Source organism: Anastrepha obliqua, chromosome 3, assembly GCF_027943255.1.
Source record: "Anastrepha obliqua isolate idAnaObli1 chromosome 3, idAnaObli1_1.0, whole genome shotgun sequence".
NCBI lineage: Eukaryota > Metazoa > Arthropoda > Insecta > Diptera > Tephritidae > Anastrepha > Anastrepha obliqua.
The window spans coordinates 35,842,625-35,867,611 of NC_072894.1; the positions used below are offsets into that span (position 1 = coordinate 35,842,625).

At 37.7% G+C, this 24,987-nt stretch overlaps 1 protein-coding gene across 2 annotated transcripts; it reads left to right on the forward strand.

The window, feature by feature from the left end:
* Nucleotides 1-1,659: 1,659 nt before the first annotated feature.
* LOC129242441 (uncharacterized) lies at nt 1,660-18,078 on the forward strand. 2 transcript variants are annotated; one of them, XM_054879070.1, is made up of 7 exons: nt 1,660-2,762; nt 2,844-3,049; nt 8,645-8,817; nt 8,879-8,941; nt 14,700-14,883; nt 14,956-15,103; nt 15,172-18,078. In XM_054879070.1, the coding sequence occupies exons 1-7, from the start codon at nt 1,789-1,791 to the stop codon at nt 17,432-17,434; spliced, it is 4,011 nt and encodes a 1,336-aa protein (XP_054735045.1). In that variant the 5' UTR covers nt 1,660-1,788; the 3' UTR covers nt 17,435-18,078. The 2 variants fall into 2 exon arrangements, with proteins under 2 accessions (XP_054735045.1, XP_054735046.1); XM_054879071.1 differs by having other exon boundaries at nt 14,959-15,103.
* Nucleotides 18,079-24,987: the final 6,909 nt, after the last annotated feature.

Genomic DNA, 24,987 nt, shown 5'->3' on the forward strand with positions numbered 1-24,987 from the left:
AAGTCCCTCTCGACAAAAGAGAAAAATTCTGTAGAAGATTTTTGGACCACGTTACCGATGGTGAGTATCTCGGCGATGGAACAATGAGCTGTTTGAGCTTTACGACGACATAGACATAGCGCAGCGAATAAAGATCCATTGGCTTCGTTGGCTTGGTCAAGTCTCCTGAATGGATGCAAACGCCCGGCTCTGAAAGTATTCGATGCGGTACCAGCTGGTGGTAGAAGAGGAAGAGAAAGGCCTCTTCTACGTTAGAAAGATCAGATGGAGAAGTACTTGGCTTCACTTGGTGGGTAACTAGCGCCGGTTAACACGAAAAAGAAACGACTTTCGCGCTTTGTTAAACTGGGACAGTAAATCCAATGGCAACCTGTATCTGTAGATACATTGAAAATCTATGGAATATTATCAAGTGTCAAACTGTAAGTTATCAAAAATTAGCTCAAAGGACTCGATCCAAAACTACTGCATCTGCTGTTAAAAATGGAAACCTATATCAAAGCATGCCGACGCTTCTCCTGGAACGGTGCTGATGCGTTTCAGGTGTCACAATGAGCGGAGAATTGAGATTATCAAAGCCATCAGTTATCTGATCAAATTCAAAACACAATCAAGAAGATAAAGTGGCTTCATTTTTTGTTCAGTACATTTGCTTTAATGTTTGCGTATTGGAAACTAATATATAACATTTCTTAAAACACCTCATTAGTAATAGAATAGCAAATAATTGATTGCGAAATCCTTTTATTGATCATGTTCCCTATGCTACAAGATAACATATAAAATAATGAAAACTAAACTAGTGCATACCATAATCGAATTTTCTGTTTTCGTAATCAAATTGGTTTGTTCTTAGGCTTCTACCAAAAACATTTAATAGTTAAACAAAAATTGCTCATTCATACCTGCATATTTAGGTGCATTTAAGCAGTTTCAGAGCGGTGTCTTTCATTGTTCATTTACCTTCGTGTGCTCATTAAATGAAGAAGAAATCACTGCAGTCGTTGCGATGTCAAACAGGCAGAGAGGCAAACGATCGCATCAAATATGGAGAGGTAACCAATTAGTTGGTTACTTCACCGTCACAAAGAGCATGGAAAGGAGAGCGAGAGCAAGAGTTATAGTAAGAAATTAATAGAAGTGAGTAGGATTTCTCTGGCTTCTTATTATGTTCCCTATGTATGTATAGGCATCTACGGAGTAGCCAGTCTTCTTTGAGTCGTGGTTAAGCTGTGCGCTGATCGTGTCTAGATAGCGCATGTGAGCAAATAAATGTTTAAAGCGGCAGATATGTAGTTCTTTGTTAATATTTATTTTAATATGAACATAATTTATGCAATTGAGTGAAGTGTGAGTGCTTGCACCATTGCACCTGGCTGATACGTGGAAATTTTTGCAAGAGTTTAAATAATATACAAGTAATAAAGCCTGTGTGCGTGCCTATTTCGTCACGGTTACTCCCAAAGAGACTTTGTTGCGTGTTGGGAACACGTTAAACTGCCAGTAAAATAAATTGTTTTGTAGCTTTATTGAAAGGGTCAAACCGGTTTAATGCCACAATGGACGCAAACAATCGTGTGGGAGCGTGCTAGCAGCAGAGCAAATATAAGATCAACAAACATCTTAGAATTGGATCATTGATCCATTAAAACATACCTGTGTACATATATAAAATATATAATCATATAATTTTACTTGTACATACTTTTGCATTTACGAAGTGAACTACCTAGTAAATATGTGTGTGGACGTTGTGCAACCTTTACAACGCCTTTTTTAGTTTCATCAATGGATTCAACTCAAAAGCCACAATCACTTGCCACCTATGATAACCAAAGACACTCACAATTCGACAGTATGGCCGTTTCGAATAACTTGAATACGAGCTTAGCAAACCCACCACATGGACAACTAGATGGCTTGGAATTAGAGCAGCGGCAGCATGCGCCATCCACACATCCTTATCCCTCAAATTTTGCAACAGCGTCCAATCTCCACATGGCAGACAACAGCACATCCTCGTTGAGCACTCAACACCATCAGTACCATTACATACAGTATCCACCGTACTACTATTACATTGGTATGCATTCGCAAAGACAGCAACAACAACAGCACCAGGAATCACTTCTGCAAGGGCCACAGCTTACGGGAATGCCGGAAGTCGCCTGTCATTGTCATTGCTCGTGCGGTGCCCAACAACAACAGCAGCAACTGCTAAGTCAACGACAATATCAGCAACGAAATTTTTCCGCTTCCACCACAGCCATGGGACAAACGCAGCGCGAGGAGGATTCTAGCAAAATTGTGGTGCAAGTGCATTGTCAATCCAATGGTGAAACGGATTGCGAACGTGAACGCTCCACACTGCCACCGACCAAAGCACAATCAGAACAATCCTTACTGAATCATTCCTACCAAGCGCTGCAGCTGCAGACGACAGCCGAAGAGAAACCATTAAATATCGAATGCAATTCCAAATTGAATATCAGTTGCGATTGTGATTTGGAATGCACTTGCGGTGCTGAAAGACTCCGGAGTGCTGCAGCTGAGCCTGATACTAGGCACAGTAAATCAGCCGCTGCTGATATGGATGCAGATGTTTTGGACACTCCATCGCCATTGAAAAACCAGAAGCAATGTCAACTGGAAGCCATGCTTGGTGCTGATGAGATCACTGTCAGCGAGTCGGACAACAATAGCACTATGATTAAAAAGAAGAAGAAAACAGGTGGTGGTTGTGCGCATATCACCAATGAGATGTAAGTATTGAGTGTCGATTAATTGTTCGCATTCCCATATGTTGTTGTATGTATGTATTTGTATTTATGGATAATTTTTAGAAACTCTTGGTGCAATATGCATGAGCAAAATTCTCCACTGGCGGCCGACAAAAACTGCGATTGCGATTATAATTCCAGCCAAATCGAAATCTACAGTGATGGAGAGAGTAAAGGCGGTCACGATTCCATTGATGATCAGCGACCACCGCTACCACCGCGACCGCCACCTCCGCCCAGATTGCGAAATGCCACAATAACAGGAAATGGTAAGTATAGGTAGTGGAATGTAGTGCACGCAATGCATTGAGCAACTAATAAAGCGTGACATCGGTATTTTGCACCAGATTAGGCAACCAAATCTAGATCGGTATTTTGCACTAGACTGAGGAACCGAAACAGTGCGTAGTCTAGTAGGAGTACCATTCGGATGGTGCCAGCTTCAAACTTGTTTTATTTGAAAGCGGTTCTCCCCAGCAGGCAGTGGGAAGCTGCAAAGAAACTGCTGTCATGAAAAAGATCTCTCATAAATAACTATCGGACGTTCTGCCAATAGGCACTTTTATAAAGCGCAACATCAAAACGCACACGTCAAATTCAAAGAGAAGCTTGGATTGCCCAAGTACCTAAACTAAGCTTACATGCATGTACATAAACTACTCCCTAATGGACTTGAGAAACGAAAAACAGCTCGTACGTTCAAGTTTTTGTTTTTAAGAAATTTATCATGACAACTAGAAATTGCTATGTAAAGGAAAAGCGAGTATGGAGTTTCTTACGATTATTTTTGGTTACAAAATTACTCACTACGAGTGCAAGCATATCTTCGAATCCGGGTTAGATAATTCAATTCTTGTTGACCAAGTCATATAGTCGGTTCGCTGAAAAAACGTCGTAACTGAAAAATTCTAAACTTCGAGAAAAACCTTTTCAAAGTTTTTAATTTACTAAGCCTCCTCGAATAAAAGTACTGCTAATGGTCATTTCTGTATACTTGCCTCAGGAATATTTTTTTACACTCTTGCTGCAAATGTGCGATATGTCGTCATCAAATATAAAGTTGGAATTTGTTCCAGTATTTTCGTTTTGGCAACTACTGTAGACATGCCATCCTTGAACTTGGTTGCAGTAGTGCTTTGCTTTCGGTTGCTGACGACTGTTGACTGTTGCTGACAAATTTGTTAAATCTTGTGTAGATATTGATCCCTTTTCTCTCTGACGATGATGATAATGATCTAGAATCCTTGCCAACATATATGTATTTTACAAGGTGAAGTCTAAAATAAACAAGACTGAGTTAAAATAGAAACGACAGGAGCTTTGTTCTGATAACTTCGAGTTCATTTATTCAAAATATTCACTGTTTTGCGCGATCTAAAAGCTTTTCGAAAGAGTGTTTCAAGTCATTGACCGGAATGTCCTTCAGGATGACGCTACAAACCTTTTGGATGACCTCTATGGACGCAAAACGTTTTCCTTTCATGGCCAAATGCAATTTTCCCAACAGGTAGAAGTCACATGGAGCCATATCAGGCGAATACAGTGAGTGATTGATGGTTAAATGTGATTTCTAGTAAAAACATCAGTCACAAGAATGACTACTCCTTCCCGGTATTCATGGCGAATTCAACGAATGCAATGCAACAAATACTGCAAAACGCCAAGATAGAAAATTGCATTGCACAGTTTGGCCCGTTAGCACGAACTCCTTGTGGACAGACAATTCCCTTGGAATCGTAAAAAAAATTAGCATCGACTTATGTTTTGATTTCTCTCTTCACACCACGTCTCATCACCAGTTACAATGTTGCAAAGGAAGTTCTAGTTTTTTCTTGCCTCTTTAATGAGGTCTTTCGAATATTGAATTTTGACCAATTTTTGGTACTCAGTCAACTTGTGCGGAATGAAACGTACACATACCTTTTGTAACTTTAAATGATCATTTAAAATGCGATAAATCGATGTTTTGGAGATATTAAACTCTGATTTCATGAATTTCAAAGATGATTTTGGTTCATTTCTAATAAATTTACGAACAATTTTGATGGAGTTTTCGGTGATTACTGATACCCGTATGTTCATTGTCATTTATGTCCTCACAACCATCTCTGAAAAGTGTAAACCACTCATGAACTCTGGTACGAGATAGACAATCATCGCCAAATCAATTCAAATGTTTCGGTAAACGTTTTACCGATTTAAAAAAAAAATTTGATATTAGCTCTTTGTTCGAAACTAATTTTTGTACCGATCACACAAACATATGGTACAGACACTTTAGATGCAATAACTTCGCTTCCACTGAACCGAATGTCACCAAGCTTTCACTGGAAGTCACATCCCTAACGTAACTTCCAACGCACTAACTCATTAAATGGATGGCGCCACCAAAAACATTTTTATGACGCCAGTCTTGTTTATTTTGGACTTCACCTTGTAGATCATAATCTATTGTTTTAACGAAAACGTGCAGTATAGGGTCAACTCGGGTGCTAAGTCACAAAATAATGCCACTTCACCTAAAAGGCGAAATATATAAAACCGACTTGCGGCCAGCATTCGTCCCACTTTATTACAATATACGGAGCCAAATGCTGGCCTATAAAAAGGTCCCACGAAAGATGCATTCGTGGAAGTCTTAAAATTGCGCCGATTGAGCAAAAAATAGAAGAAAGTCGTCTTCGTGGGTATGGGCATGTCTAGAGGAAGCCTAAATCGCATATGAAAAAAAGTGTTAAACATCGCCACGGCGATGAGGAAGCCAGGTGGACCACAACATACATGGACGAAGCAAATAGAAAGTTATATGAAACGTGGAGTCTGGAGTTGTCGTACTGGGAGAGCTGACCCCTTGTGAAATAGGATAGAAGCAAGGAAGAAGAAGAAGAAGCTATTTGTTGCTGTTATAATGCATTTATAAATTTTCCTAAGCGGACAACAGAGGTGTCTGTGCTGCAACAAGTACTTGTCCCCCTGACTTTCATTTTCAAGCCTTACCTGACAAACACATCCACTGTTTTATTGCTGAAATTATATGGCTGAATTCTCAGCATTCACTGCTGATGTTGCCCATTAATGTAATAATTTGTGTCATTTTAATTGTGTCTTTAAAACCGCGCCAGCAGATTGCTCTCTTCTAATAAATTTCTCATTCAACTTATTGTATTAAAAAAATTTAAACAATTTTCTAATTTCCCCCTGTAAATGAAAATACGAGTAATTATAATTAAAGAATATTTTTATATTTATTTCATTCATCTGCTCCCTAGTACCAATGCTAGTTTGATGCAATTCCTGTAGACAGGATGCATAATTGTCTATGTGACTTTTACATGTATGTGCATATGTGCAAATGTGAATTCAATACAATCAAATATCTTCATCATGTTTAAGTTTCGCACATGCGCTTGTGAGCAGAACTATTTTCAATTTCTGGTGAACATACCACCACACTCGTACGTATGCACCATGTAGGAAAGACTTCAGTTAGTGAACACGATTATTGCTTAAGATACTGGCCCAATGCAGGCTTGCTTTGCTTGCCTTTCTTATTTTATTTTGCTTTACTTTACTTTCAAAACTTCTATAGCCAAGTGGTAGCTTTGAACGCTATCAGAATAGCTGGCTTTGCTTGCTGTATTTTCTTTGCTTGACTTTGAAAACTTGTATGGAAAAAGAAAAAGGAAACAGAGATGTCAGCCATATTTAATAAAGCATAATACATTTTTGAATGCTGATGTTAACTGGAAGCTGTGAAAACATATTGCGAATTTTTCTTTTAATAGTAAGAAATTTACAAAAAGTTTTGCGTGCGCGACAACAACCTGGGCCCTTTCAGATTCGCGCAAGCTTGCAGGAGACGAGGAATGACATATACGAGTACATCTATGCTTTCCAATGGCATTTATTAAATTTTCTTCAAATATTTTTGAAAATCAAATAGAAATAAACAATCTCTCTAGTCTGCCTAAAATTCATAAATGAAGCTAAACCAAATCAAATTAAATGAAAGACAGGGATGCTCAATTCCTAATGTCAAAAGCGCTACAAATAGAAAATTGGACAAAGCGAATTTAAAATGCGCCTTAACATTTAGCTATTTGGAACTCGGATGTACTTCAAGCGCTTCAAGCAAAGCTGCTATTTGGCCTCATTTCATATATTTCAGTATTTTTCTATTCATTTTTGATAGTTAATGAAGCCAAGCAAGCAAAGCTTTGGGCCTCTGTCTTATATGGGAAAAAATGAAGCGGCGCGTGAAATTGAAATGCCGACAAGCGATGTCAAATGGAAAATGACGCTATTCGAAACTTTAGAGCACTTCAAGCGTGCGAAGCAAAGCTACCATTTCGCAAACTTTCATACTCTACAGTACATTTCTATTATTTTTTGACAGTTGTCCATGCAAAGCAAGCAAAACAAGTTACAACTATTTTTATAAGAATCATAGAATACCAGATTATGTCGCTCAAAGTGGGAAACTGAGCATAAATTTCCCGTGACGTAATTGTAAAGAGACTGTGAGAGAAATCAAAAAATAGAGTGTCAAAATAGTCAGCCTTTACAAAGAAATAAACGCGACCGCCGTAACAGAACGTGGTGGTGTGTGACTACCATTCGGCCATTCGGGGGTACGTAGGTTCGAATCTCCGTGCATCATCATCAAATAATAGGTGGTCGCCCCTCGGCAGACAATGGCAAACCTCCGAATGTATTTCTGCCATGGAAAAAGCTTCTCATAAAAATCATTTGCCAGTCAGAGTCGGCTTAAAACTGTAGGTCTCTCCATTTGTGGAACAACATCCAGACGCACACCACAAATAGGAGAAGGACCTTGGCTCAACATCTAACAGAAGTGTACGCGCCAATTATTTATTTTTAATTTTATACTCACCAGTACTATTTATGTTACATGTACATTGTACTAATTACCCTGCAGGGTAAAGGTCGAAAGACAAATAGTGTACACATATTTGTTTGCGAACTTTATTGAAGGCTTTGAATGAAAATTCCTCAAGTGTACATATTAAGGAAGGATGTGACGCGTTGTTCAAAGCACAGGACATAACGAACAAGTGTCTGACAGAGAAAGCTTTCTTTCTATTGAAGAAAGCTTTCACTGTGTTAGCGCCAACGCGCACACTATTGGCATTTAGTATGTGGGAAGAACGTTAAAAGTAAAGTATGGCTGCGGACAGGATATTCGCCTCGTCACTCATTATAATTGTGTATAGATACTGAAAATTGGAGCCAAGGAAAATTTGCATAAAAACACATTTCACTACGATAAAATAATTTAAAACCTTCATTTTGGTTCGCCAACTGCACAAATGTAAAAAAATAATAAATTCAACGAAATTACATATATGATGTGACATAGAAAATGGTTGGGATATTTAATACGTGAAAACCAGTAAATAAACAATTCGCCACTGATAAATTCGATGAGCAATTCATGTACATTAAGTTGCTCAATTGAATAACGAAAACGAAAGATAATAAATGCGAATTGTCATACGCGCTTCCTGCTGCATATTTTTGTGCTTCCCACGGCCGGAACATTCAGTACACCAATGTAATTAGAGCTTGAAGTTAAAAAAAAAAAAATAGAGTGCGAAAATCTATAAGTGTTCAACGTGTAGCCTTCTAAAGTCAAACGTCAAGAAATATGCATGGATATCCGGTAATGCAGTTTGTGCAGTATAGTGTGCCACCGCCTTGTGGGTGGATTCCACAAGCAGATCCACTTCGTAGTGTTGCCCCAGCGCCAACACTGGGTTAGACTACATAATTTACCTCAATCTTATTTTAAATTTTGATTTGATTTCGTGTTTTGAATTGAATTTGTATGTTTCCTCTTCCAGGCGGTCATCGTCATGGGCCGGGTATAAAAAAGTACGTGGTGTGGTGCCTTATCTGCGGTGGATTTTCATGCCTGTTGGGCATACTGTTTTTAGGTGTTTATTTCCTTTTGCATTCATACACCATTACTGTGGGCAATTTTGAGACAGTGCCGACTTTTGTGCCAGCGACATTGGTGAGTAAATTAATTAACTTGCTTTTAATAAATAATATTATTATTTCTTTTTTTTTTTTAGTTGATCCTCACTGGAATCTGCATAATGAGTTTGGCACGCCGACGAAATCGGTACAGTTATTTGGTAAGGTTTAAGAAATTCATTTAAATAATAATGTTTGAGAATAACTGAGCCTAAGTGTTCTAATTTTGAGATTAAATCTATTTAACCACCTGGTTTGGACTAAGTGAAATTCAAAAGCTCTTCTATTTTGAATGCACTTTACTGCATTTTGGGTGTTTGGCCGAGCACCTTCTTCTAGTTGTGATGTGCATCTTGATACTGTTCCACAAATGGAGTGACCTACAGTTTTTCATGAGGAGATGGTTTTTTATGAGAAGCTTTTGCATGGCAGAAATACACCCAGAAGTTTGCCATTGTCTGCCGACGGACGACTGCTATTAGAAAACAATTTTTCTATCGTTATTTGTTTCATGCACGAAGATTCGGACCTACGCACTTCCGAATAGTAGTCACACACCAATGCATTCGGCTACGACGCTCGCAAAATATTGTGTCTAATATCAATAATTCAGAGTATATGTACATAAATTAAGTGAAGATAAACAAAGAGGTTTAACTTCGAATGAAATCGAATTTATTACAAATGCATACAGTGAGCAGCTTTATCTCACTTAGCTTCGCTTCAATTGAGTTTACCTTTGACAGGTGGCTCAATAAGTCCGTCAAAGTTGAAACACGTGGCGTTGTCCTCGAAAATCAAATATTCAGCTTGTCAAAAGGCATATTTCAAAAGAACACTGCCAAATTTTCTAACTGATCTGGCAAATAGTTTTTTTCTGACAGCCAAAGCTTAAATCACCGCTACCCGCATTTTCATAAAATTTAAGAAGCAATTTTTCTTGTATTCTTTAAACACTCATATTTTATTATCTTTCTCGTCATTTATTAAAAAATAGAATGAGGTCTCAGAAGGTAATGGAATTGTTCTGCAATTTAAGATAGTTAAGAAAAATTCCAAAAAGGGTTGAAAGCTGTCACTCCTCCCTTGGAGGTATAGTGAAAATTTCTAAATACATATTTTAATTTTAGTATTAAAAATAAAATATTTTAATGATACTCGTAACATAAGTGACTCTTATGAAAAGCATCGGGAGGGGAAACTGCCTAAATTTGATATTTGAATTGACTTACCTATGAAACCCCTATGGGAATGTGTCCAAGTTTTGAAAAGCGGCAACGCACAGTGGTGTATATGGCTTCATAATTATTGAAATTTTGATGCTTCGTTAGTTTAAATTGCAAATATGTTTGAAATATACCACTTACTTTGTTTTTATGGTAGATTCGTGGAAATATTAACCATTTACGCATAAACAAAAAACTTCAAAATATTAAAATATTTGATCATCAACTACCATTCCCAACGTGTACAAAAGTGGATCGCTTTTCACTATATCTATTTCTTCTTTCATAAGCACCGAATTTTTCACTTTTACAAAATCTTTTAATAATTCAATATCCTCACACGATCAAAATTATCTCAATAAGTACGCTTAAGGATTTCCTTCAACTTCTGCTTAATTCAATTTCACCATAAATTCAATTACCGTGTTTGCTTAAGCCTCAAAGTATGCAAAACATTTTATAAAAAATTGCCGTAAATATTTCGTGAGCTTTGTCAGAAATTTTATAAGTTTGTTCAGCAATCGGTAATTGATTGTTGTTGAATTTGTTAAATTCTCGTCCAAATTCGAAAAAGTCTGGCCAGATTCGAGTGCCCAACGGAGGGTTAAATTAACTGAGTCAATACAAATGCACCCTAATCTTTTCCATAAAAGCTTGAAAATGTAGAGTAAGGGCCAGGCTTAACCAAGTTGTGCTGAAAAATGACTGTGCGTCCTGATCTCGAAGTTATGGTCACACCTACTGTCTATGACCACCATAAATTTTGTTAAAACCCAAATTTTATAATATATTTCATAACCAATAAAAATCTGTTTGTACATTACGACATATAAAATCTGTTTATGAAGCAAATAGTTTGGAACATTTGTTGCAACTTATCACGTGTTCATGGTGTTCATGTAACCAAAATACTTGCAAAGTAGGGGAAAGTGAGAGAACAAAATGAGGGGAAATTGCAAGTTTTTACTCGGTAAATTTTTACTTGTAAGAATTTGCAAGTGAGAAAAACAGCTGATCGCAAAGTAAAAACAAACACGAATTAAAATTTACGAATTTCAATTGCGAATGGAATGTTCCTCATCTGACTGCCATGATGAAATGGAACAAATTATTGGGGACAAAAGAAAGCATGTGGTTCCGAAACTCGTTATTTTGCACTTTATTTGCTTTATTTATTTATTTTTCTTTTTTAATTTAATACAAGGTAGCTCAAGTGAAGCAGTTTTTAATTTTTGTGATTTTTCTTGCCAACAATTTAATCAGATGTTTGTAAAACTTGGAAATTGTTACTGGTTTTGCGTTCTTGTACTTTTTTGATATTTTTCTCTTTGAGAGAGTTCTCGGAAATTAAGTTACTGGCAAGTTATTGAATCATTTTTACATGAACAGACCTATACTATTTGCTTTAACGACAAGAACATCGTTTTTTGAAGTGAAACTTCTTAGGCATCGATGGACGAGCGAGAATGGAGAGTAAAATTTCAAAGTCATGCAACGTTTTGGGCATTTTCGTTCCGCGAGAGAGAAAAAAGAAACAATTTAGGCTATTTTTCCTTGTGGTTGCTAATTTCTAGTGAGAAATAAGACTGCCTACTTTTTGGCGCTTGCTTGTTGGTGCAAACTTGTAGGAAATATATTTTTGGTGCCTACTTTTTAGCGTTATATTTCCTTGGTGCCTACTGTTTGGGGCGTTTTTTGGTCCCAGTTTTTTGGTGCCTACTTTTTGGCGCTTATTTCCGTTTTCTGGTTAGTGCTTGTGCGTACTATAAAGTGCTATCCATTCCGGCGTCGGATTTATTGGTATACACCGGTCGACCCTTCTCCATTTTTTGTAAATTTTGTCTATTTGTATTCTCTGCAAATGTTGTGAATTTATTTAGTTATATATTTTTCGCTCTCTCTCTCTCATTCTCTCTCGGGTCTCTCCCTCTTTCTTTGTCTGCCTTGAAAGTTTCACTTCTGTTATGTGTACTACGCTACACGTACGTTTTTTTGTTTTTGTTTATATACGGTAATTCTTTCATTGTGGCGCCACGATATGTTTAACACGTCACGCCAGTCAAATGCGTTACCGCAACGGACACAAAGTACCCATTACATTCCCCTTTAAAACTGCATCAATATATTTATGAAATACTATTGTCGAAAAATTTATTGTTTGCCACCAAAATACCATTGCGCGACGCACTGGCCGACAAGTCCACAGTAACAATGGCGAAATTGTATGAATTGCGAATTGCTCCGATTGAGCTCCCTCTGACATTTTTTTGTTTTCAATCAAAGAGTTTAGAGTTTTGTTTCAAATGAAGAGTTAATCAGAAAAACAAGTGTCCATCGGCGACGGGATTATATACAGTTAGAATGCCGAAAAAAGGCGAATTTTCCAGAATTTTTTCTGAGAAAACTTTTAAATTTATTGATCTAAACATTTCTACAGATATTATGCTATCTTTTAACTGTATTTTAAGACTTAGTATTAGTAAAAATATTTATTTGGAAAGGGGCTACAGCTGATCTCCGGGAGCTCCTCTCAAAAAAGACGTTTGGCGGTGACTACTATATCTCTCTACTATCCTCTTAAATATAAAAAAACAAAACAGATTTCATTAAAGTAATGTTAAATCTAGTAATTAAAGTTTCTAAAAAAAACAAAACTACATCGATTTTCGACCAAAATTTCGGCCTAAATTGTTTATAAAAAAATTATATGTTGGTCACCGACTTTGAAAACACCATTTTGAGAAAAACGCGTTTAAAGTCCGGCCTTGTGCTTTCAAGCACTCTGAAACGCCTTTTCAAATTTAAGTGTAACTTCGAAAATATTCACCGGAACGATATTAATTTTTTTGTGTGTATTCTTAAATATAATATATGTACGTTAAGAAAAAAAAATACAAAAAAATCGATTTGTTGAAAATTCTAACTGTATATAACCAATGAAGCGCCCTCAAGAAATCGTATTATTTGGAGCGCATTAAATAATTGGAAAAACTTTGCACGAAGTGAACAGAGTTTTTCTTCTTTCAATTTTCAGACACCCATATACAAGGTGACGCGAAATTAATCTTCCATTTTTTTTGTTAACTTTTTACTACATAAAAAAATTCAATTTAAGTGATTGAAATCTTTCCTTTGCCAAATATTTCTCCAGTCATAATGCATCTTGCATCGAACTATCACTTTGCTTTATCGAGTTTTGAACGAACGCCTAACATACGTTGCAAATGTCAAGAATAAATACAGGGTGGCGCACGAATCGTGCTACAAAAACAAAAATTATTGTATAGATAATTCAATTTTATTTTATGTAACTAATTAGTTTTGAAAATAATAGAACGTAAATGACCTCCATGCTCATTCACGCATATGCGACACCTGATGAGAAAAATGTTCATTGCGCACTGAAGGGTTGAAGTCGGGATCGCCTCAATTATTGTTGTGATGGACTGCTTCATTTCAGTCAAATTACTTGGTTTTGCTTTATACACCTCTTATTTGAGATAACCCCATAAAAAAAAATCTGGTGCAGTGAGGTCAGGTGACCTTGGGGGCCAGCGGAAAGTGGAATTTCTGGATATCAATTTATTTCTAAATTTTCGTTGGAGCTCCTCCATAACCGGTCTGGCTATATGTGCAGTTGCTCCATCTTTCTGGAACCAAATGCTGTTAAAAGGGATACGTCTTCGCCGCAGTTCTGGATAAAAAAACTCCTTCAACATGTTTAAATAACGGTCGCTGTTATACCGTTTTCTTCGAAGAAGTATGGCCCGACAATGCACCTTGATGAAACTGCGGACCACACTGTGACTCGTTCTGGGTGCAGTTCCATCTCATGGAGTATTTGCGGATTTGATTGACTCCATATACGGCAATTTTGCTTGTTTACATTGCCGTTTAGATCAAAATGGGCCTCATCAGACATAAACAAGCAATTTATGAAGTTGTTGTCTTCTTCGGCCATTTCAATAATTTTTTGGCAAAATTCCAGGCGAATAGGCAAATCCAGAGGTTTTAATTTGCTTGTGATTTGAACTTTGTACGGAAACAAGTTTAAGTCATCATGAACTATCCCCTGCAATGACCGTCTGCTAACTCCAATTTGCGCCGACAAGTTACGAGTCGAAACTCTTGGATTTGCCTGAATTGACGATGCTACAGCCGCGATTGTGGCTTCGACCCGAACATGGGGATCTCGATGGTACGGTCTGCGTGCGATGCTTTCAGATTCAGCAAACATGTTCACCAGCCTCATAATGGTCCATCTGCTCGGGGGAGTGCCCGCAAACTCCCGCCTAAATTCCCTTTGGACGGAAATGATGGACTGCAAAGCATGGTACCGCTGCACTATCCAAATCCTCTTTTCGGTATCCCAAGCCTCCATTTTTTGTAAATCTAAATACTAATCTGCAAAATAAAAAAAAAAGCCGATTACTCACACAGAAAAAAAGTTATTACGTTTTGTTTTTGTAGCATGATTCGTGCGCCACCCTGTATTAGAAATTTTTGTACGACTAATATTTGTCTATAGAGTTTAACGCAAAAGTTATGCATATGTATGTGTGTATAGAGTTGCATAATACGATTAATGGAGCTATATACATACATATATAACATTTTAATTGTAAGGGGGGTTATAACCTTCTTTTTTACATTTTGCTTTGATTGTATGTTCGAATAATTCTTTTTTTCGCAGATTAAACTTTCCGGCGTGTGTGGTCTTATCTCAGCACTGACATGCGCTCTCGTGACCGTCACCACAACCGTTCTACACATGAGTCGCTTGCAGGCGTTGCGAGAGTGCGAATATGCGCAAAAGACACGAACTTGTACTTGTTACTCCGATATGATAGAATCTCAAGTAGATCGTGTGGACAAAGGTAAAGAATCTGCTACATAGTAATCTATTGTTATTTTTGTTGTTTAGTGCTTTGTTTTGTTTTCACACCCAGAAGGTGTTCGCCTCGTGTTCGATTCACTATCTGACTGTGGAGTTGTTCATGGCTCACTTTACTCCTGTTTACGTGCCATATTTGGACTTTCTGTCGCAGGTGTATTGGTTGCTGTGTTTAGTTGTATGCTCGTTTATCAGCTGCTCAGGTGAGCTAGAGGAATATTGATTTGGTAACCAATTACTATTTAGCCTTTTCTATGTCATTATATTCTAGTCATGAGCGCAAAAAGATGTATTGGGAGCAGCTGGAGTTGCGTTGCCGCTCGTTGTACACCAGTCAGCAAGGTCCTCCCCCAAATATGGCCGCCATGGGTGGTGGTCGTGGCCCAATTTGTCGCTGTTGTGAACAGTGTCATCTGCACCGCCAGGCGCCACTACAAGCAACAGCCTATCCTTGGGATGATAGCGGCGAACCACGTTTTTGGACTGGTCAACCACCTGGTAACTTTTATTCACCTAATCCGGGTGGCGACGATCTGCATATGGCAAATGCGGGCACAGCTTGCCGTGGACATAGCGGCGCTTCCGGGGCGCGTAGCCGCATGACTGGCTGGAGTTGGCCGCGCATGCCCTGGCAACGAAATTCACCCGTACCGAATGCAAGGCAATTTCGTCAAACACCATCCAGCCCAGATTCACAGTACGGTTTCACGAACAATACGCCTACAGTTGCAGAGAATATGATGGCGGACGCAGATGCCACACCAGCAATTGCGCATAACTCAGCTGCACCTCCTTTTAATGTAGTTGGCGGCGCACTTCCATACGGTGTTTGGGGACCACCACCGCCCTATAGCGATCCCAACAGCCCGGCACGTCGAGGTTACTATCAATACATAGAACCAAATCCATGTAGCAATAACATTGCTACTACCAACAATATCACCCATAGTAGTGGAAATATCTCGAATGAGAATAATGTTAGCACAGCAGCTGAGCAGCGTATACCTTGCCTTAATCATCGTTCAGTTTTCTTGGAACAGCAGCCGCATCAGCTCAATAACAATGGCAGCAATTGTTGTCCCACTGCAAGTATGCGTCGCAACTTAGCTAAGCGTCGCACGACTGGTGGTGGCGCTGGTAGCGGCGGAAGTGGTGGTGAAGATGCCTTGAAGTCAAAGACTTGTGGTGGTGATTACGAGAATACTCCATCGGAGAGTGATGGCTGTAACATGCGTGACCGGTTTTCGAACACTTTGCCCACCCGTAAAGTGAAGAAACGCAATGAAACTAATTTAAAAGCCAATGTAATTGGAAGTGCAAACCCCCAACCAGCTCCACGTCTTTCTATGCAGCAGGTCATAGCCAATACCGATGCGAATTGCACAAATGCAACAGCAGAGTCCACGCTTGATGGTAACGAATGCATGGATCAAATAAATGACGGTATGTGCGATGAAGACATTAATACGGGTGGCTGTGCCTCCTCACGCATTACTGCACGAGCGACATTGCGTCGCAAACGCGGCATTGAAAATACTGGCTTTCAGTCAAATAGCGAAAGTGGTATTGCGACCAAACCGATGGCGGGAGGTGATTCAGATGCTGTTGTAATAGCGGCAGATATGCATGGTGCCGGTGATCCCACTGAATCAGAAGTGTACTTTGCCGATGTGAGCAGTTGCTGTAATATGTCATTGAAAAATGATAGCTACTACGATGAAGCTCATCAGACTCAACATCATTTAGGTTCACAACATCACCATCAACATCAGAACAGTAATTGCAGCCAGAACAGCAGCAGCAATAATGAGGATTACCTAGCGCAACGTTTCGGGCAACGAGAAAATTCAATACGTAGTCGCCTACCATTCCCACAGACACGAAATAACGACTACGAGGAAAACTTGAATACGTCTCACCAAAAAGAAATCGGAGGCAGTGTCACTCCAGTTAATCAAATGCATAAAGAGATTTCACGCCAAAGCATGTGTTCTGTGGAATCAGAGGCGCAGACCGATTGCACCGACTTGTCGCCGGCCACGCCGTGTAGTAATAAATTCGGTCAGACTAATTTTGAAGGGAAAATCACAACGATTATTGATAGCAATGAGACGGCTGTGCCACAACGTACAACTGGAGGTGCGTTGCCAAACTTCGTAGCTAAGTTTCCATATTCATCAGAGTCACAAAGTTTAGAAGCACATCGTCGCTCTACAAAGGACATTCACGATCTAATACTCTCTTCAGAAGCACATTACGAAGTGATCAACGACAACCCGCAACCAACGCCGCCCTGCCAGTTTACTGCACAACAACCAAATACGCGTATTAGCAAACCACAGCCACAGCGTCCAACAAATCTGTCGGCCAACAAAACTAAAACGAAACATAGTTTGAAAACGCGTGATCGTATAGAAGCGAATGTACTGCAGAACGAACGAGATTGGCCGATCGTTAGTGGGGTAGGTAATACAAACAAGGGGGCGGGAGTTGGCGGTGGCGGTTGCGGCAATAGCGAACGGAAATGTTTGTGAGAAGAAGTTTTCGTTTAAATTCCTGTGATCCAATGAGAGAGAAGCAGCTTTGAAAAAGCTTTAGTAAAAATCGAAAGTTTGGTTTGTAGGTTTAGGACGAGTTTTAAAAGAACAAAGGGTGCATACGATGCAATGGAATTCAAATGGTTTTTGAGTTTGGAAGTGTGAAAGAGTTGAGCTGAAAAATTTCCTTAGTAAATTCATGAGAATTATCAAATCGTGCCTATTGTGCCTTAAACTTCTAACAACATTTTCGAATATGAACATTTCACCTTAGGTACAATAGTTTGTACTACTGTTAGTCTCCTGCTTTGGAAACAAATTTCACCCTCCAACATACATAAATATTTCTGAGCATTGCTATGGTTTATACCATACTATATATCACGAGTTTCTAAATCGATTCCAAGCCTGCAACTGATCTGAAGTTTAAATTAATGTTAATATGTATGTGGCCACCGGGAATGATCTTACCGCTTATCGATGGTCCGATCTACTTTATCTCAACTGGTAGAGAGCTACCAATTTAACTTATCTTAAACGCCTAACTCAGCCGCGCACAATTATTTCATCTTATCTCAACGCTGTCAGACAAACTATCTTAACTCTCTTTATTTTGCCTGAACTCTTGGCGTACTGTTCAAGAGTATCAACTATTTTTTTTTTTTTTTGCATTTTTCTTTGCACTTTTAGACACCTATTTTGATAAATAATATATTTTTCTGATAATAATATATGTAGTTTAGTTCGAGTTAAGATAGTTTATCGCACTCTTTAAACCGTAGGAATTTTTCATCTGCGGTAACCACTAGTAACATTTTCTGCTTAAAATGTATGTATGTAGAACATTTCAATTATCTATCCACTTTTTTAATTAACTTTGAGTAACTTCATTAACAAACGAGTCACAAAGGCACGCCAGGTAGAAGTTAGTGTGTTAAAAAGTTGTGTCAAAAAATTTCTGGCTGCATTTCTCCGAAGATAATAATGACATTTGAACTCGAATTATACAAATAATTCAGGTGAGCTAAAATGTTTCTGACTGAAAAATTTTAACCTTAACACACTGTAACGAAAAATGTGATGGGATGGTGCTAAATCATCTCGGGATTTCACTGTTATCCAGGGATGCTACCGTTTCCACTTGGTGTGGTTGAGACCTTAACGCCCAACAACGCTTCATAGTTTTATTCAATACAAAATTTTTAGAATCATGTATAGAAAACACTGCTAAAGAATGAATTAGAATAATTAGTGCAAAATAATGAGTTCACTAAAACTTCATTCAATGAATAGCAAGACACAGTATATTCTCAAGTTAACGCGATCTCTCAAATATACATAATAAATTCGCAACAAAGCAAAACAACTCATTACACAATTTTTGCAGTCATATTCCACTGCCCAAGGGCTTAGTTTTTAACCATACAAGGTAACCTAAAGTTTGCCTAAGTGATCAATATAGATCGCACGTGAGCCACAAAAGTGGTCCTTAGTGCTGCCAAAAGTGTGGATGGTATGGAGACACATTTTACACAAGTAAGAGTTTTAACAAACTTCTGTTACCCTTATTCGCAATATGTTTCAATAAGAAGAAGAACGTGAAATCAAAACAACTAAGTCGCGATCTGCATTTCCTACGTACGTATACGAGATTTGTAAAAAAAAGATGACTTTATAACGAATTTTGTGTTTCTATTTACAGTAGAAGTAATTCGCCATCTAAAATATGAACTTGTGTCAGCGCTTTTTCCACTTATTGAAGCATTACTGATACGCGCTTTTCGGCATGGCCGTGAGTTTTTTCAGCTATATACATACATACGTGTTGTTTATCTTCTCAGTAGTGACAACTCTTCGCTCTCTTATGAGTACTTTCGGTCTTGATAACAGGAAAAAGTCTCAGGGGGCTAAGTTCAGTGAATAGCAAGGATGATAGATTTACCAGGATTGGCCAATAACTATGGTGAAAAAAAAATTGTGAGGGAACTTCGGGTACCACGTTACGGGGGTGATTCGCCAGCCGAATTCTACCAAGGATGATAGATACCAGGTTTGCTCGTTAGGTATAGTGAAAAAAAAAATGTGGAGGAGAACCTTGGATTCTGCGTCATTCGTTTTGGGTTGAATATGTGTGAAATTATCATTGCAGATTTCCATGGGGAAAAGATTTTTGGAGATGTACTACTAGCAGACCGGTGTTCGGCTCTGAGTGAATTCGACAGATATGCCGACGCCATTCGTTTTGGGTTTCCCTAAGCTAAAACTAAATTTAGTGAAACCCAAAACGAATGACGTTGGCATATCTGTTATATTCGCTCAGAGCCGAATAACGGTCTCACCATGGAATTCTGCAGTGATAATTTCACACATATTCACGCACTCGTCCAATCAGTCGTTGTTCAGACAGCAACGAAATGAAATTGTGTTAATTTTTTTCGTATATCAATGCCACATTCTTAGTTTTTTCGTAAACAAACCGACTCATTGCTCTTGCTACGTCAGCCCATCAGCTGATTCTGTCAAATTCGCTGAGAGCCGACTAACGGTCTGATATTGGCCTCACCATGAGTCATCATCATAAATTCCTAGAGTTCCAGTGGGGAACATAGGGCCACAACGAATTTCTTACATTCGGGTTTGCGCCAATCTCTTAACTTCATTCCAGTTTAGCTGCATGACGTAGGTTTCTAACTCCAGCAGTTGTCTCCAGGTATTCGCTGGTCTTCTACGTCTGCGTCTCTCTTGGGGATCCCAGTCAACGGTGGCCTTTGTTAAGTCACCATCTAGTCCTCTGCTTAGAGCATGGCCAATCCAGCCCCATTTTCTCTTTCGTATAATAGTATTGAATTCTGCGGGGTTATGACTCATAAGTTAGAGCATTCCAGATAACATTTGTTAAAAATATTTGAGAATTTTTCGAAGGTATCTGCGAATCACCATGAGTGAATAGCAAAAAATCACCAAGCACCCACCCACACGCACACTTACACCCTTCATATCTCGTCAAAAACAAACTAAAAATACAAATGACTGATAATTTTAAAATATTTTGGGGACATGTAAAGGGGTGGGAGGGAATGGGAGACATAATAAAAAAATTTAAGTCATAGATCGAATGTGCCCATGTATCCCAAGAAGGTTGAAAAATCACAGTTTTTTTTTAAATCTCGTATATAATTACACATTTAATTCAAAAAGCGATTTCCTTGTTGTTGGCGTCCAATTCATAATCACTTTAGCCGTCCATCAGCTCCCAACGTTTCGATAGTCGCCTTGTCATATGAACATAATTGTGTAAAGGTCTCTAAAGCTCATATCTACCGTTATAAACATGTAAAGAATGCAAATATACACACATAAAGAAATTTAAGCTAAAAAACATATTTAAATATCATTTTAAATTGATAGCGTAAACATTATAATCATTTTGCAAGCCTCTGCATTTCGAAGATGACATCTTTCCTACTGTGTTTAAGCTCAACTATTTAATAACTACATCCACATATGTTAGTAATAATGCATCTCTACACATAACTATAAGTTATTTATTCATTATTCTACTACAACATAAATATCTACTAAGTTCCATAAGCTATCTTCGGTGTCCATAAAAAAATACAAACATACAGAACTGATTTTATGCATGGGAGTATCTAGCATACTCGTACATTTGTGCATATGTATTTGTTATTTAGAGTTAAGTGCATATCTAACGTCTTCGATAAATAAAAGTATTTAGTATTATTAATTGACAATACATACATACAGCAGTTATACGCATTAGTTGTGTACACGTGAAAAGTTTTAATGGTTTAGTAAATCTACACACATACATACATAAATAATGTTGATAAATGGTATTCATAAAAGATGTATTTAAAAGAAAAATTAAATAAATATATACACCATAACTACGAGTACATACAGATATACACATATATGTGCAGGTGAAAAACAAACACCATTTTTAATGGTGTTGGTTATGTTTTTAATATTTAAATATTTTGCTTTAAAAGATTTGTATAGGTTTAGTATTAATCTTAAAGTTAATAGGCTCATTGTTTAAGATGCTCTATAAGTTTTACTTAAAGAAGCTGATACAATAAATAATTATTATTATGCTGGTGCATAGACGACTAATGTATTAATATAATATAATTATCACATATGTGTTTATGTATGCGTGTTTTTAATTTATGATTTTTGATTACTGCATTGAGTTTGTAAAAACTTCAATGATCTTAAGTTGGTAGTTAAGCGCATTATAAATCTATGTATGTGTGCATATGTAAACTGTTAGTTGTGTGAATTTGTTATATAAAAATGAACTGTAGCTAAAGTGAAATATGAGTATACACTAAGTTATGATTAATAAAAAGCTCATAAAGATGAAATAAATCCACATAAATCAATATAAAAAAAATTAATACATTTTTATTTGAATTATTGACGTTAAACTACGTTGGAAATTCATGCCACATTCAATTCTTGCCATATTATACATTACCCTCTGTCTCGATGTGCGAACGCATGCAACTCATCTCATGCGATATAACGCGAATGATTACGACTCATCGCAGACCTCATGCGATAAAGCTCAGAGCACACGGTTTATCTCATGCAATAAACTGCCACTTTGACGGTTTGCCAGCTATACTCGTATTTTCATTTATACGAAATCTTTGCGGTAGCAACATTATAAAATCAAAAGAGAAATTTAAGGGGGGGGTAACGTTTTTAAATTTTTTTTTTTGCATTTTTTTTTATTTGATTTTTTAAATGAAGAACCTTTCAAGAATATTCTGTGAAAATTTTAGATGAATCGGAGCAAAACTTACAAAGATACAGCCATGTAAGTGTTGCTACCTACCTGGCTCAACCGCGCGCCATTTGTACTTTAAAGCGTTTTTCCCACAACTTACGTTTTCAAAGTCGGTGCCCCTCATAACTTTGAAACTACTGCACCGATCCTTTTGAAATTTTGAACACTTTTTCTGTAGATGTTTTATAAGGTAACGCCGAAGAGTTTTTTTCGAATTTGTTGATACTTTTGTTTTTACGGTAACTAATTCACCGATTTTTTACGCGAAAATCGTGTTTTTGACTTTAACGTGTTCCCAAAAATCGAAAAATTTTTAATTTCAAAAAACCCTCTCGGCGTTACCCGGAGAAAACGATTATCTAACGAAATAACTTTGGTTTTTTGATTTCAGATGATTTAACACCGAGTTATGAGGGGCACCGCAAAACTACTTTTTTTTTTGAGATGCGTCCGAATAATTTCTGCCATTGCCGTATTTTTAAATATTTTTCAATGAAAATTTCACAAAATATACTTCAAATGCTATCGTTTTATGTAGTAAAAGATTTGACGAATAAATTTTAACTGTGTCATCAAAAAAAAATCATAAAAATGTGCCTTTTTTCCATGAATTAACGTTACCCCCCCTTAAGAAAGAAGTGGTTCTTCCTATTTCATTAGCCTATTTAACGTGATTAGTGCATAGAGACAGCGAATAGATTGATTTACCGATATTTTCGTTTAATAAACTATTTTTTTGCTCGAAAATGCAAGGTGTACTCTACTTTTTTGAATATGATATTCGGCATACATCCGCCGCGGCTAAGAATTACATGGACCATTCGATCGGCGCAATTTTTGACTACTTTTTCCAATAAATCTGGTTAATAAATCTATCCCAATCAGCAAAAATGCGACGCCAACGATGGTCACATGGTTTCAATTCTTGCGCAAGCTATATTTTATAGGCACGTAGGTCAAGATACTTACGTAAAATTTTCCACTTGGTCGGAGGACAAAGGCCAACACATCGAGTATGACGACGCATCGACATTTCGTCATCTAAATTTTTTCCAAATAAATTTCCACAATTTGGAAGGATTGTTCTGGCGTTAAACGATTAATGATGACTTGCCAAACCTTACTGAACAGAAATGTTAATACAGGAATGGAGTGTTCCTTTTTCAACTTTCAAGGACTTACAGAAAACTGACGTACTTCTGATTTATAACTATGCTCTTCGCTTGCGGCAGACATTTTGTATGGCACAGAACCAAAATATTGGTGGAGGAGTACTCTACGATGGCAGGGCATTCCAAGCCGCAATTAGAGCCCTACTCTCGCTGATGGCGCGTTGAAAACTAACTTCGCTTTTGACTCCTCATGAACACGCAGGAAACTGCTGGACTACTGTGTTAGTTAGATAACCTGTGAGGTAGTTTCCTCCCAAAATGAGAAGAGTGGATTTTCCTTGACTACCTGTGGTCAACTGTAGGAAAGGTGGGCTCCGTGCCAATTCAGCCAGCGCTCCAGCGCTAGGCATGTGCAACAATTTACAAGATCGCGATCACGTCTGTACCGAAGGCGTTCGAGAGGACTTCGAAGTACTTCTAACCAAACTCTCGAATATTGTGGGTGTCCTATCCGATGAAACTTGGAATTACTTCAAGTACCTTTTGCAGCGGCTGCCTGGAGAATAATGTGGGAGCACCTCGGCACCTTCTCCGTAGTTTTCCTGTTTTCGCGGGACGAAGATTTAGGCACACACCTCAGAAGGTAACGACGAGGAAGTCTTGCAAATTTTCGAAGACTTAAGTGTATTAGTGCTTAGTGCTTAAGTATATTTTCACTGTATTCGCATGCCGGTATGGAACTAGCTCCTCCAACACTTTGATTTCCAATTGGATTAAGTTAAAATCAACGATATTTGCAGCAAAAACCAAATAGTAAAAATATTGTAAGTAGTTTGGGGGAAAGAAATTCATTATTTTTGCGTAAAATTTTTCCCTAAATAGCTTAAAACTATTTTATGGTCTATCTTTAGCTCCTGGACGATGCTACGACTACTAACATGCCGGTCAATTCCTCATATTTGTGTGAATTTATCGACATTTTCAACATTATCGACATTTTCTTAAAAAATGCCTGAACCGAATCGGTGAAACCGAAATTAGTTGGTTCACGATTTTAGCGATCTGGCTTGCGTTTTCGCCTTTATCAAAGAAAAACTATAAAATGTACGGAATTTTCTCTTTGTGAGCTTTCATTGTTAACGCCCTGTAACTTACTACTGAGTGGAACAAACAAAAAACAGCAAACGAATTTTTTTAGTGCGAAATGTCACCTTGACAACGAGCATAAACTTTAAACTGTTTGATCGATACTGCACGAGGTATCCATCACTAGAGCCATTTACTGAGAAAATAATGGATTTATTTTTCCCCAAACTAATATAAAGTAGGGTTGTATTGTAACTATTGCAGACGTACCACTAAAATTTACCCAACTTTTTTTTAGAGGGCAGAATAAATAGCAAGTGGTACTTTGACTTCATTGTACGGGTATTTGTTGTTGCTTTTGATCTAATAAGTGTGTCATGCCATTTTCTCCATTTGATAAATGTCCCCAGTATTTCAAAGCCCAACACTACAACATTCAACACTATTATGAGATCGAAATATGTAGCGTAAATTTTGAATATATTTTATTTTATTCAAAAGTATATATATATATATATATTTTTTTTTTT